Source organism: Cryptotermes secundus, unplaced genomic scaffold (assembly GCF_002891405.2).
Source record: "Cryptotermes secundus unplaced genomic scaffold, Csec_1.0 scaffold1694, whole genome shotgun sequence".
NCBI classification, from domain to species: Eukaryota; Metazoa; Arthropoda; class Insecta; order Blattodea; family Kalotermitidae; genus Cryptotermes; species Cryptotermes secundus.
This window is the reverse complement of record NW_019723327.1, coordinates 4,448-20,925: the sequence shown is the minus strand read 5'-3', so window position 1 is coordinate 20,925 and position 16,478 is coordinate 4,448. Positions and strand designations below refer to the sequence as shown.

Below are 16,478 nucleotides of genomic sequence, written 5' to 3'. Positions count from 1 at the left end.
AGATTAATAGTGGGAGGGATTTTCTGTGATTTAGCAAAAGCTTTTGATTGTGTAAATCATGATATCTTACTATCAAAATTAAATTTCTATGGAATAACTGGCAAAGCTAATGAATGGATCAAATCATACCTCATAAATAGGTACCAAAGAGTTGAGATAAAAAGTAAAAATTCCAGTTCTAATGCATTTTCAAACTGGGGAATCATAAAACATGGTGTTCCACAGGGATCAATTTTGGGCCCCTTGCTTTTTCTTCTCTACATAAATGATCTATCAAAAACCATCAATAATAAATCTAAACCAATTCTATTTGCAGATGACACTAGTATAATATTTAAGAACTCTAAAATTGAAGACTTTAAAAATGATATAAATTTTGTATTTGAAGCTTTAAATAGATGGTTCAAAGCCAATAAACTCTCACTAAATTTTGATAAAACCCATTTCAGATCATTCTTAACTAAAAACAGCCACCAAATTGATCTGGTCATCAGTTATGCCAGCAAATTAATCTGTAAAGCACCTGATACAAAATTCCTTGGAATACATGTAGACAGTACACTGTCTTGGAAAATACATATAGAACAAACTATACCTAAATTAAGTGCAGCTTGCTATGCAATGAGATCGATTAAGCCCTTTATGCCACAGGAAACACTGAAGATGGTTTACCATTCCTACTTTCATTCTATTATGAACTATGGATTAATATTCTGAGGGAACTCTTCACATAGTGTAAAAATTTTTAAGATACAAAAGAATATAATTAGAATCATTACAGGACATAGAAGTAGAGATTCATGTAGAGATATATTTAAGAAATTAAAAATTCTACCTCTTCAATCACAATATATACTATCGCTTCTCTTATTTGTTGTGTATAACAAAAATAAATTTGAATTAAATTCCAATATCCATAACATGAATACTAGACAAAAATATAGCTTCCATCTACCTTCATCAAACTTATCACTATATCTAAAAGGAGTCTACTTTCTGGCATAAAAGTGTACAATAGTCTCCCACAAAGTATCAAAAACTTGGGTAATGATACTAAACATTTTAAATCAGAGCTAAAGAAATATCTGCATGCTAATTCCTTGTACTCTGTAGACGAATACCTCAATGTAAATAGAGAATAATATAGTATTAAGATGTATTAGTTTAAGATAAAATTACTTGTACCAGTAGGTATTATTTTGACTTGTTCTATATCCAGAGGTATTAACCTACTTAGGATCTATGGAATGCAAATAAATTCAATTCAATTCAAAAACTGCATACAAACAATGCCTCTAACAATTACTCTACTTTTGTTTGTGTATTCATTGCTATGGTTAAGTTTTTACCAAGCCATTGTCTAGCAATAACAGGGGAATACAAATACAGACTCAGAGACTGATGGGAGGGATTTATGAAGTACACCACTGAACGATGGGCTGAGGTGTCATGATATACACACCAAGTTCCATAAAGATTGGTTCAGGAATTCAACATTTAATGAGAGGATGCAGAGACACACAGACAGCATGGTGATATTATAAGCCTACTTTCATTTTTTTTTTTCAAAATAAAGAAAACAGGCTAAAAATACATATAATCATGTTATCACAATTCTGATCCCTGCATCTGGGTATGCTTGGTCCCTCATGTTGTGGTATAATTGACTGTACATGAATTTAAATATCCCCCCCCCCTCCATATTCTATGTTGTAACTATTGATGGGATAATTACAGCAGCGGATCACAGTACATTTTTTATATATCTTAACTACTGATTTCGAGTATTCAGCAACACTAATTTTTCTAAAAACTACAGCAGTGTGCAGTTAGAGTTATTGAATTTTTTGTTTGTCTAATTCTTTGTATAGGCGATAGTAGGGACATGATAAATAAGACCAATGTAAGTTGTTTAGTAACAGACATAACCAAAAAGTTTAATAAATCCACACAAAGGTATGGAATTTGTTTCAAAAATGCTATATGCTACACTTTGATGTTTATTTGCAGCTGCAGAAAAATAAAATATTCTTTACTGGGAATAGCTACATTTAGCAGTCAATAATTTGGATGAGCAAAACTCACCAAGACCAGACACATGATGATGGATGAGGAACGTCCAACATTGTTGTTCCCATTGCTGAGAGCCAAGCCTGGCCATGCAGCTTAGTTTGAGTATCCTGTTGGGGAAAGTGATTTCTGTGGCTGGTAATCTAATGCCCTTAATAGCCACATGTAGATTTGTAGATTCATCTGAGTCTAACCTTGCTGTAAACTCAGCAGGTATTCCATAGTCAATAAGCCATTCTGCATCCATCTGTGAGAATCATAATTACCATCTCATGTTTTATTTGTGTTATGGATAGAGCATAAAAGTAGATTATATTAGGATCATCATCTCCCCCGTCTCCTTCTCCACTTTCTTCTTATTTTTCTTGAATTGGGTCCAAGTCCCACTGCGAGACTAATTGAACTGTTCCTTCCACCTCTTCCTAGGTTTGCCAAGGTCATATTTTCCCACAGAATAGCAACTGTATGCTTGTATGATAAATATTCAGGGGGCCTTCCATCATATAGGTTCCTTCAATTTTTTTGGCGCTAACTTCTTCTGTTATACTTTCCTCATTCCTTGTACTCTTTTGTACTCCTCAAGGTTACTGCTTGCTTGCTGTGCTCCTCCAGCTTACAACTATACTCCTGCCGCTTACTACTTACTTACTTACTTACTTACTTCCTCACTCACTCACTCACTCACTGCTTATGATTGCCTACTAACGACCTTTGCTGTCCCCCATAAACTTTCGGCGCAAACCTACAGAAAACATGTAACGTGGTCTCTGTCCACTCTTGTGTGACATCACTGCCTACATGGAAGTGTGTTTACCGAGCCGTTGCTTAGAAACGCGTCGCATAACCCTGTTGTTCCCTGTTGCTGGGTGTGGACAACATAAAAAGCACAGCCTCATCTATTGTTGTGTGTTGGACCGCGTTCACAGAGCTGTTGCCTGGCAATGCATTGATCAAGTCCATTACAATATGTGTGTAGTGTTAAGCATCCAATTTTAAGTTATAGTATTTAACCTGTATCTATATATGATACAAACGCCAGAACAGCAAAAATAAAAAAAAAAAAATATGTTTCACTTTTCTTAGCGATGTGTGGAGATATGTTGAGAAACCAATTATATCTAAGGGACATCATGCAAGAAATTTTGAGTTTATGAAGGCTATCTGAGATGTTCATTCTTTCTTTCAAGACGAGACTTTGACAATCAAAAATAATCACCCAATTTTACCACTCACAGCAATAATGGAAAGTGTGTGATGTAACGGTATACATCACTAACTGGTGACAACACACCCTGGTTGCCCTGGTTCAACCTCTGGTACTGCTTTATACACAGAAGCCATTTTACAAACCACATGTATCTCCAGCCACATCACTACAGCAGTTTGTCCTTGTAGTTTCTGAGTAGTGTTTGAAGGATAATCAACATTTAAATTTAAATAACCAAATACGTTATTTCTTTAGAATAGTACACAGTAGTCTGAAACTTTATCCAGTACATTTATGCTATTTAGTTTAGTTACGAAACTTTCTCAGTCACAATTATTGAGAATTTGACTATAAAATATATTACAATGAGTATAATATAAGGACTATAAGGTATCAAACAACTTTTTTTGAATTCCTGATAAAATAAAACGCACAAGGAACTTGTAATGCTGTGTATAAAATGTCTCAGCATACTGCCTGAAAAGGAGATAGCAAGAATCCCTACACATTCTCAAAAACATTGGGTATAAGCAACTCAACGTGAAATCTTGTATAAAAATAAGGATCCCGAAAATGTTTGGTGTAAGAAGATCTTAAGCGTTGTATGGTTACTTAAAACACAGATCATAATAAGCCCTATAAAACTCACAAAAATAATGGATGGGATAATAGCCATAAGAATATCTGCAAGGCTCTCTATACAAAGTCTCAAGATCGCTCAAGATTAAAGTGGTAACAAGATGGCGGCAAACAAGGTATGCAGTGTGAATTGCTCTGATATATACAGGGTGTCCCAGGAGGAATGTGCCAGACTTTGGGAGGGTGTTCCTTATGTTAAACTATGCCGATAAAACCCAAAACACCTACGTCCAAAGTTGAACAGTTACGGAGATAATGGCCCGAGAAAAGTGTGGTCTTCTGGCGGGTCCACGCACTGTACCTGTCAGCTGACAAGTCTTATCTATGTTTGCCTTGAGTGTGGTGATGACAGCTCACGTTAGCCCCGTACACTCGCATACCAGAACGTGCAGTCAGCAATGTTACGTCAGTGCTTGCCATTCATGTGTCATGTATAGTGCTTGGAACTCTTAACGACAACTTTGACATGGCGTGCGAGTTTTTTGTAGCTCAATTTAATGGCTTCATGTCACTTACAAGTTAGTTTGATGTTACGTACATTATTAACATTACAGAAAACACATATTCCTGCCAGTTTTAATACGTATTTGGTAATCAACTAGTGTGTAACACCTGTCAAAGTTTCACACTTCTCTGACCATTATCTCCGTAACCGTTCAACTTTGGACGTAGGTGTTTTGGGTTATATAGGCATACTTTAACATAAGGAACACCCTTCCGAAGTCTGGCACATTACTCCTGGGACACTCTGTATATGTTGAAACTGTAAATGATAAACTAGAAACAAACTGTCAAAATTGCACTAAATTAAACAGTGAACTACAAAAAGCAAAGGAGGAAATATTATCTTATAAAGGAATTATAAAAGTGCTTCAAGCCGAGTTAAGTGATAACGTGAGACTAAATAATCTGAGTGAGCTGGAACGAAATAATAATTATTGTGAACAAGCTAAAACTTTATTAATGGAGAAAGACTGGCAATTAATAATAGACAAAAAGAAATCTGGTTGTTTTAATAGAAATTTATTACAAATAATACCCACAAACGTGAATAAACCTGATTCCAAACGTAACCTCAAAGACGATGAAGAACGGACTAATATGAGAATGAAGGAACTCGGAGCAAGAAATATAATGAATCATACCTTGACAAAAGAGAAGATTAAATATGAAGAAAGTCAGAGAAAATACAAACAAAATACGGATAATTGGTGATAGCCATGCGAAAAAAAGTGCAGCTGAACTTTGCATGATTTTGGATCATAGATACAATATTATGGGAATTACCAAACCAAGTGCCTTGATGAGTGTTATATTGACAACAGCTATAGATGAAGTTGCTTCATTAAGTAATAAGGATATCTTGATCTTGTGGGCTGGGGCAAATGATAATATTCATATTCATATTCATATTTATTTGCATTCATACTGTTACAACTGCAACACTTGAACAAGTCAACTCACTAAATACATCATTGTTAAAAGCTCTATAATCCTAGAATGTATTAGACTAAAAATAAAACTGTACTTGCCTTACAACATCACTAAGAATTTTAAAAATATAACAATAACTACTACAATTCCCTTTTCTTCTCTTTTTTTGTTAATAAAAAAAACCTTGCTATGCTTCCTCATGTCCCTGTTGAAGAAACTCATTCAATGTATAGAAAGGACGATCAAATAAAAATAATTTTAATTTATGTTTAAATTCATTACATCCCTTTGACTTTTTAACTTCCAAAGGAAGTATATTACATAATTTAATGCCCACATTAATAGCACTTTTCTTTAAAAACAGATGTGTTACATTGTTGTACATGAAGATCATCTTTCCTCCTAGTATTATACTCGTATAAATCAGTATTTCTCGTAGTGTATATATTATATCTCTTAAAATAACACAACACCTCTACGATGTACAAGGACGTAATAGTTAAAATCTTCAATTCTTTAAATAAAGGTCTGCATGACACTCTGTTATTTACACCTTTAATGAAACGAAGCATCCTTTTTTGTATTTTAAAGACTTTAATACTTTCATTTTCTCCTCCCCAAAAAATCAACCCATAACTTACCAACGATTGAAATTTGGCAAAGTATATATTCCTGAGTATATGTAAACTTACCTCATCTTTCAAAGATTTAATAATATAACATACCTTATTCAATTTTGAACACAAGGACTGAATATGTACACTCCATTTGAGATTTTGAGTTATATTAATACCTAAAAATCTAAACTGAGATGTATACTTAATTTTTATATTATTAAAAATAATATCTGGCCCTGAGATGTCATGCGGTTTCTTTAACTGGAATAACATAGCTTTAGTCTTATCATTATTTATAATCATATTGTTTTTTGAAAACCAAGATTCCAGTTGGATCATAATTCTCTTTATTTTATCTTGAAGGACGCTTTTATCTTTATAAATAACCAATATATTGGTATCGTCTGCAAAGAGAACAACCTCCCCATTTGTTATATATTGGGGTAAATCATTTATGTATAAAAGAAACAAAAGCGGGCCCAATGTAAACCCTTGCGGTATTCCAAATTTTGTATTCCTCCTTATCGAACTAAACCGATTTCTGGAGTACTTATTATCATTAGATGTTATTTCAACATACTGAGAACGCATTTTCAGGTAGGATTGTAACCAATCATTGATTTTTCCTCTTATTCCATAATGATCAAGTTTTTTCTAGCAGAATATCATGATCTATAACATCATACGCTTTTGAAAGATCGAAAAATATACGAACTGCAGTTAACCTCCTTTCCAGAGCTTCCTGTATATTACCAATAAATGTCTGACACGCCGATATAGTCGACTTATTTTTTTGAAACCCATACTGATTTACCGCTAAAATCTTAAATTTACTAATAAAAGATACCAATCTATTATACACTATTTTTTCTAAGATTTTAGAGAATATTGATATAACCGATATAGGTCTATAGTTACTAATTTCTTGTCTATTACCCTTCTTAAAGACCGGTCTAATTTTAGCTATTTTAAAAAAATCAGGAAATACCCCTTGATTTATAGATTCATTAAATATAAACATAAGAGGTTTTTTTATACATGTAATGCATGCTTTTACTAAAAAACCTGGGACTTCATCTACTCCTGAAGAGGCTTTTCCTTTTGATTTAGATGTTATTGAGACTATTTCTTCTTCTGAAGTTGGAAAAAAATACATAGACTCTAAATTGTCTACTACGACTTTTTGTACTGATTTTCCACTACCTTTACTCCTATTCTTTTCCACTAGTTTTTCTACCTTGTCAATAAAATACGAATTAGTAAAAATAATACAAATGAAGCACATAAGTGCTTAATGAAGTTTATGGAAAAGCATAAAAGGACAAATATTCTAATCCACACACTACATAGATATGATCTTACAACTATTTCCTGTGTAAATAAAGAGGTACTGAAATTCAATAGGCAAGCAAAGAAAATAAGCAAACTGAATTCAAATGTGAAACTAATGGAAATTGATCTACAAAGACAACATTTTACTAGGCATCGACAACATCTAAATCTACTGGGCAAAGAGCTAGTTGCCTCAGAGCTGGCATAGAAAATCGAAAAATAGAGGCTAATAGCAAAAAATCTATGAGAACTATAAAAAATCCAAGAACAAAATCAAATTTTTTTTTATGGTAAAACTATTTAATAAGTGCAAAACAAAAACTACAAAAAATAACGTAAAAATATTTCAACAAAATATATGTGGTTTAAGAAATAAGTATAATGAAATATTATGTCATGTAGAAGAGTATACACCTCAAGTACTCTGTTTCACCGAAGATCATCTTGGGAGTGATGAAATAGTTCATATTAATTTGGCCAGTTATACTTTAGGTGCATATTATAGTAGGAACAATTTTAAGAAGGGTGGAACGTGTATATATTTGCACGATAGTTTAACAACTCATGCTATTAATCTTGATAAATTTTTTTGTGATAAGGATATTGAAGCCTGTGCTATCACTTTAAATACTGTAAATTTTAACTATATATGGATCGCCTTCCAGTGATATGAAATATTTTTGAGTAAACTGGAATTGATTTACAAAATTTGTATAAAAAAAAGGATAAAGTTATTGTTTGTGGGGATTTTAATGTGAATTAAATGGAAAATTCTCATAAGAAAACTAGATTTGAAGATATTCTTAGCTCCTTCAGTCTTAGAAGTATTATTACCGTTCCTGCTAGTGTAGGACCAAATTTGTCCACAATTATTGATAATATATTTATTGACAAACAACATATTACCAACTATGAAGTTTTTTCCGTGTCTAATGGATTATCGGATCATGAAGCACAATTGTTATTTGCACAATTTCCGTTGCCTTGTATAAAAAAGAACGAAATACTAGTAAAAAGAAATATAAATGATTATAATATGGCAGAATTTAGAATGAAACTAAGTTATGAAAAATGGGAACTAGTTTATAACAATAAGTACATTAATACTAGTTTTAATCAATTTTTAAATATATTTTTGAGACATTTTTATGAATCGTTTCCAATAACAAGTAGAGAAAAGTATAAACAGAAATCATGGATTACCACTGGTATAAGAATTTCTTGTAGAAACAAAAGGATATTCTATGTTGAAGCAAAAAAAAAGTAACAACCCTATAATAGCCACCTATTATAAGAACTATTGTAAAATATTAACTAGAGTGATAAATCTAGCTAAGAAGATGACATATGATAAACAAATTAAATATTCAAAAAATAAAGCTAGAACCACGTGGAGAATAATAAATAGTGAAGTCTTCAGGGAAGGAAATAGAGAAAATATTCAAACCTTTGAACATTGAAGGTAAAAAGAATACTAATTTGAATGATATTGTTGAAACGTTTAATAGGTATTTTAGTGGTATAGCGGATAATATACATAAGTATATAAAAGGAAATGGTGAAAATAATAAATCTAAAACTACAAATTGTATGACATACTTGATGCATTTGAGAGTCCACTACCTAGCTTAAAAATTATAAATACTACGAGTAGGGAAATAGGATTCTATGGTCCCTAAAATCAAATAAAACCCATTGATATGGTGAAATTTTGAATAATATACTCCAAGCCTGTAAAATCTTTATTAGTGAACCTATAAGTTACTTATGTAACAGGGCTATGCATTAGGGTATATTCCCAGACAGATTAAAATATGCTACAGTTGTACCAATATATAAAAAAGGTTATAAAAGCTTAGAATCAGATTACAGACCTATATCTATATTGACATTTATTAGTAAGATATTTGAGAAGGTAATGCATAGTAGATTGTTAAAACATTTGAATAATAATAGTATATTAAGCAAATACCAGTTTGGATTTAGAGAAAATCAAGGGGCTGAAAATGCAATTTATAGACTCATTAAATAAAAAAATGCAAGTCTGTGGGATTTTCTGTGACTTAGAAAAGGCCTTTGATTGTGTTAGCCACAATATATTATTAAATAAACTGAGGTATTATGGAATAAAAGACAAACAATATGACCTATATAAGTCATATCTATTGAATAGAAAACAGAGAACTGCTGTCTCCAATGGGACAAACAGTAGTAAAATAAACTCTCAATGGGTTAAAGTAACTAATGGTGTCCCACAAGGGTCAATACTGGGACCACCACTGTTTATAATATATATAAATGACCTATCCAAGATTTTGGAGAGTAAGAGTATTCCCATTCTATTAGCTGATGATGCCAGTTTTTTAATCTCTCAAGAAAATCCAATAAAACTTAAAAATACAATAACTAGTATATAGGATGCTGGAGGACTGGTTTAAAAAAATTTAATGTCAATATAATGAAAACATATTATATAAACTTCACTGTAAAAAATAATGTAGTTAGACAAATGGGAGGCATAGGAACAGTTTTATTAAATACAAATTACATAAAATTTCTTGGCCTGACTATCCAAAATTATATAACTTGGGATAGACATATAGATGAGACAATAAAGAAATTAAGATAAGATATGATAAATTGTGATAAGAAATGTAAAACCAGTGGTGTCTGTAAAAACATTAAAAAGTGTTTATTATTCATACTTCCATTCTGTTCTGATATATGGAGTAATGTTTTGGGGTAACTCAACACATGCAGAAAGAGTTTTTAAGATACAAAAGAGAGTTATAAGAATAATAAAAGGATGTGGCTACAGAGAGTCATGCAGAGAACTATTTAGGAATGTGAATATATTTCCTTTAAGATCACAGTATATATACTCTCTCCTGATGTTTATAGTAAAAAACAGAGAAATATTTGATACATATAGGGATCGCTATGAAATAAATACTAGACATAATATGGATATACATATGAGCCAGGTAAATTTTGCGAAATATGGTAATGGGGTAATTCACATGGCTGTAAGGATATACAATGCACTACCTAATAAAATTAAAGTAACTTCTAATGATATAAATAACTTTAAAAACAATTTAAAGGAATTTATTTATTTAAATTATTTTTATAAACTGGATGAATTTGTTAAGAGGTAATAATTATACAGCTATATAAATATATAAGGCGTTGAGTAGTTCAGTAAATGGATAATCATCGTGAATGTACAGTAACCATACTTATAATTGAATGTTTTTATATGTTGGATTTGTTGTATATGTTAAAGCTATGTGACCAAAATATTCTGTTACTTTTGACGGAAACTTTTATCTTAAATTTTTATTTTAAATGATAATTTTGAGTGTATTGTGCTAGAGAGTAATTGTATTATGATGTAAACAAATATTGTCATATATTATAAGTCTTTTTGACAATTGCTTGATAGTATTAGCAAGATAAATTGACACAATTCTGTATCTAAGGCTTTAGCCTACTATAGATGTAATGGAATAAGGAAGAAATAATAATAAAGATACATAAACTACTGACTAACTTTTCTACAACTTACTTGTTTGTCATTCATGTACCAAGTTACATGTGCTACTGGTTTTGAAGGTGGTGATGTGCAATTGGCTTCCACAATATCACCCACCGTGTACAATCCTCGTAGACCACTTATGCGTGGCTCTCCTGCAGGGAGAGCAGCTAAAATGACACATATGCCATACTTTAGTGATATCTGGCCTGAATTTAAAGTTCTTAAGATAGGTACCTACCATTTGTATGAAACTCCAACTCTGGATATGGAGAGAGAATGTTCATGTTTTATGTTTTATAAAGTTTAATTTTGAGATTTCTTAAAATTTTCCATAACAGAACGAAATAACCTGCTCAGAAACAATGACTATTTCTCCTCAATATCTGCAATATCAAATGATGTAAATTCCTCTCCGGTTTGCAGCCACTTTAATGAACTGCCTGTAGGTTCAGTCAACAAAGATTACTATAACTGTCATGGGTACACATATAATTGCAGACATTTAATTTCTATATTAAGCTCTGCATTGGTGGGGTTAATATAATCAATATTAATTGCTGACAGCAATGACATAAATATTTCATCTTTTTCAGAAAAATTGCTCTTAAAAACAAAACTGTCCTTACTATAATGCATACTTCCATCATGCCTGTAATGGCAGTTAATAAAAAACATGTTATGTATATTGCATAGTTTGAGAACATCTTCCCAGGCTTGAAGCTAAAATTATTTACTGTGTTAGACCCTAATTAATCCTCTCTTACTCATACTGAATATCAATGTTGAGATGTCAGGAATCTTGCTGTATATTCAGGAGGATTCATGTTTGAATCTAAGCCTAGGTGCTGGCTACTATGAAAGACATGGTTTTCCTGAGTGCCTCTAAAAAAATGTTGGGATAATAGATTGTGGGAGCCTCCCACAGTGAAGCAAGCACTACTCAATCAGTGCTCACCATGGTAGATCCAATGCACATTGGTTAGCCCACTGCCCAGTAACAAAAGCATAAAGATATGGGCCTCTGACATGCTAGCATCAATCACAATTATGCTGCATCAAAAGAACACTGCAAGAACGAATCTACTAGCAGCCAGCAATTGCCAGCATTCATCAGGTCATCCAGCCTCACCACCACTAACACTGGCTAGCCTGCTACTGCAAAAGCTCTACCCCATGTACTGCCAGCTCACAATCACCGGGCTGCTGAAAAGAAGAACACCGACACTAGTGCTGGCTAACTCACAATGACAAGACCTCTGCCCACCATCCAGCTGGTTCACCCGGCTTCTGACATACAGCCCTTTTCTGCAACAACAATATCGCCAATATCACTAGCTCAGGCTAACCTGCTATGAAGGGAGTTTTAACGAGTATTCTGCTTCCCTGCTCATCTGTAATACTCATTCTAACAGCAATAAACATTTGTTGTAGTTCTAAGTCCTTGTCTCTCTGCACCACTGGATTCAACATCCCACAAGATTAATGGGCCACGTTAACTTTCAATTCATCATTTTAAATCATCCCACCATTCCAAGACTACATAATCTGTGCTGTATTCAAGATGAAAAGGTAATTTCATAACTGGCATGAGCAATCATGCTGTCAAGGTAGAGTGGAAATACAGCGTCATGAATTTCCACCACTGAATGAAGGTATGTGTCACCTTCATGTACTGGACATTTTACCCCAGTCAAATAACCAAATTGCAGGCTGTGATACTGACCATACTGACCACTGCTGACCGCTGCTGACCACTATCTGGTGGTGGCAAAAGGTAAGGAGATACTGGCAATGAGTATGGTCTCGCAATGGCGGATGATTTGATAGACGGTGAAAGTGTGATGCTAAATAATACAGGAATTCCGATGGCTAATCTAGGAGATGAATTCTTGTGCTGTGCGAGTTTAAAATGGGAATTAAAATGTGCTATTCTTTAATTGGAATTGGCTACTGAAATCATTAGAATACTAAGGGAGGAGATATTCAGTGATGTTTTAGAGGTTATGAGCAGCTTAAAAGGTGGACTCAGCAAAGAGAGCGAAAATAAAAGTGACTTCCCAAGATAATTGGAAAAATCAAATACAGAAGCTAGGAAGCCGACAAAGTGAGACTACTGAAGAATGGAAAGTTACGTTTAAGGACATTAAGGATCCCCATTCGAGGGGATCTGTAAGAATTATAAGTGATTATTTAGGGGCTGTTTATCCAACGAAAGCTGATCTACAGTTTTCTGCATTTCGACCCGTTAAATCAACATACGCTGAAGATGAAACAATACATGAAATCCCTACCATCGTTAATGGTACGACTAATACTTGCTCTAATGATGGAAGTGAGTTTTCGGAAAGTGATAAATTGCATATCAGTGATCGTGCCTTACACAGGAAAGCCGGTAACAGATTATCTCCTTTGAAAACGAAGTGTAAGTTGTTATTAATGGGAGACAGCCATGCAAGAGGATGTGCAGTGAGAGTCAAGAACATGATAAGTAAAAAGTTTGAAGTTTGTGGACTGGCGAAACCAGGCTCGGATGCTGATAATTTAACAAAATCTGTTAATTTCATTCATTCATTTTTATTGGTTCCAGAAATCCACATTTTGCAATACAGCCTCCAGATATAGAACAAGTCAAATTATTTGTATAAAAGTCAGTAATACTATAATTTAATATTTAAGTACATACACAAATTGTGTACATGTCCAACATACCATATAAAACTATATTAAAAATTTAAGACAGCTTAAGTTCCCCAACAGAGTAAGCAATTCAATCCATTTCACATCAATCAATCAATCAATCAACCAATCCATTCTTCCTTCCTCGTCAAATCACTGTCATAAGAAAACGTTCGATACGTATTAAACATACAATATTTCAATTTCTATAATTAAAAAATAAATACCCCCCTTTCACAAACATACCATCTTTAATTTAACATATATTCCTCTACAGAATAAAACGTATGTTGTACCAGATATGACCTCATTACTTTTTTAAACTGTCTCATTTTTTCTATCTCCCTGATTTTATTTGGTATTTTATTGTATAATTTTATTCCCATATTCAGTACTCCTTTCTTATAGGCATTTGTTCTGCAAAACTGAGCATGGAGATTTAACTTCTGGCATGTAATGTGATTATGAACTATGTTATTTTGTTCTAACTTTTCTAAATGTAGTTTAACATGGCATACTATTCCAAATATATATATACAAGGTAGTGGAAGTAGGTTTAAATCCTTAAAGAGTTGGCTACATGATGCTAATCTACTCACACCACTAATTATTCTAACAATTCGTTTCTGCAATTTAAATATAATTTTACTTTTTGGGTCGCTACCCCAGGAAATTAAACCATACTTCAAATAAGCATGGAAGTGAGCAAAGTAAATACTCCTAATAACCTGTCAGCTTGTTACATCCCTAAGGGATTTTATCGTGTAACAGACTTTATGAAGTTTTGAGCTTAAGAACATTATATGCGCTTTCCACTCCATATGTTCACCAACATGTATACCTAGAAATTTCATTTCACGTTTATAACATAATGAGGTTATGAACCTATCAAAGAGTGACATATTTGTTTTTTGGGGTGGCTTCAGTGATGTGTATAAGAATAATTCTGAGATTGGTTTGAATCATATTCTAAATTTTGTTAAAGCATTTAGTCACACTAATATTCTCTTAAATGTCCCCCATAGGCATGATTTGATTAAATCCTCATGTGTCAATAAGGAAGTAACCAGGTTCAATAGAAAACTAGCAAAATGTATAACATTATATGAGCATTGTACCCTTGTTGATGTTGATCTCAATAAGGATCTTGGTACTGAACATGGATTTCATTTAAATGGGTTAGGAAAAGATGCAATTATGAAGCAGCTTGTGTGTTATATTTATGATAGACTGTTTAAGGTGGCCTCAACCCCAATTGGTCTGGGCTAGAAAAATGATCTTTCCAATCAAGACTTAGAGGGAAATTCTTCTCCTGATGAAATGGAAAGTTGTGTGGAAGTCTCTAGTCAAACAATTTTAAACTTGGACCATTCTTCTTCTGATGAAATGGAAAATTGTGTGGAAGTCTCTAGTCAAACAATTTTAAACCTGGACCGTTCTTCTAATGACGAAATGGAAAGCTCCGTGGAAGTCTCAAGTCAAACAATTTTAAATTTGGACCATTCTTCTCAGAGTTCTGTTATAAATTCAATTAATTCTATAGCTAATAGATCATCTAATAGAATAAGACGAACACACATAACAAGAAATAGGGATCTTTTTATGGTGCCTCAGTCTCCTGGGTCAGTTAGTGATCTTAGGAGTAATGTTTTAGGTAATTCTAACAATAGACACAGTGCTAATTTTGATCATAATCATTCAAAATTAAATTCTCTGAGCTATGACAGAGATATAAATTTCATTCTTCTGGTGATAATTCTCTTAATATATATCACCAAAATATCAGGGGCTTACAAGGTAAAAGCAATGAATTAATTAGCTCCCTACATCCTGAGCTGCCACATGTGTGATGTCTGACTGAACACCACTTAAACTGTAATGATCTGGGCTGTACTTATATAGAACATTATAAATTCAGTGTTGCTTATTGTAGGAAAAATTTTATAGGTGGATCATGCATATTTATACAGGAAAAACTAAAATCTTTAGATGTCAATTTAAGTGCCTTTTGTAAAGATAAAGACCTTGAAGTTTGTGCAGTGAAACTTCCTTTTCTGCATGGTAATATTTTTGTTCTATCTATTTACAGAGCACCATCCGGTAACTTTGCTTATTTTCTGAAGGGATTAGACGCCATTTTAAATTTCTTGCACAATACTAAGTTGGAATTGATAATATGTGGTGATATCAATATAAATTACTTAATTGATAGTAATAATAAGAAACAATTGGATGTTCAATTGTCTTCTTTTAACCTTTCTAGAGTAGTAGATTTTCCTACTATGATCCAAACCAACTCAGGCTCTGCTATTGATAATATTTTTATTGATCTTTACAGACATGGAAATTATACTATATATCCTCATATTAATGGACTGTCTGACCATGATGCCCAGATCTTATATATGAGTAACATTGTTTTACATAACCGAAATAGCTGTAGACATTTTGTGAGGAAATTCAGTAAAGCTTCTAGAAATGAGTTCTTGACTCGATTAAGTTAGGAATCTTGAGATAGCATATTTGTTGATCAGGATATTGATTCAATTTTCATCTCATTTCTTAATACTTCTTTTAATATACAGTAGAACTTGGTTATAACGTCATCAAAGGGACCTAAAAATAGTGTCGTTATAAACGAATATTGTTGTAACCGAAATGAGCACTTCCACAGTAGCCTTATGTTAGTCACGTAAAAATCTAAAATAAACCGAGTTAAAATGTTGCATTTTTTAGTGAAATACATAGTTAAGTACAGACTAATGTAACATTAACATGGAATTGCCCAAATGTGTAATATCAAAGACATATTACAGCGCTTTTCACTGACAATACACACCGCACTAATACTGTATATTAAAGGTAGGTCTACTCACCAAATTACAGTAGATTACATCAATTGTTGTGCCTTACTGTACCTAGATACGAGTACAGTAATCAGTTATCTTCATCTGTTTCCTGTTAC

General features: G+C 32.9%; 1 protein-coding gene across 6 annotated transcripts in view; it reads right to left on the bottom strand.

The window, feature by feature from the left end:
• Nucleotides 1-12,552, bottom strand: part of LOC111861878 — a 40,447-nt gene extending 27,895 nt beyond the window's left edge. For 4 of the 6 annotated variants that reach the window (XR_002842342.2, XR_002842343.2, XR_004512739.1 and 1 more), the window contains exons 1-3: nt 12,184-12,552; nt 10,868-11,004; nt 2,086-2,317 (exon numbers count right to left, since the gene is read on the bottom strand). Coding sequence is in view for 3 of the 6 variants with exons in the window: in XM_023846819.2 (XP_023702587.1) it covers nt 2,086-2,317; nt 10,868-11,004; nt 12,184-12,307 (493 nt within the window). In the remaining 3 variants the exon portion in view is untranslated. Of the gene's footprint in view, nt 1-2,085; nt 2,318-10,867; nt 11,005-11,075; nt 11,218-12,183 lie in introns of those variants that run through there. The other 2 variants (XM_023846820.2, XM_033750485.1) reach the window with 2 other exon arrangements.
• Nucleotides 12,553-16,478: the final 3,926 nt, after the last annotated feature.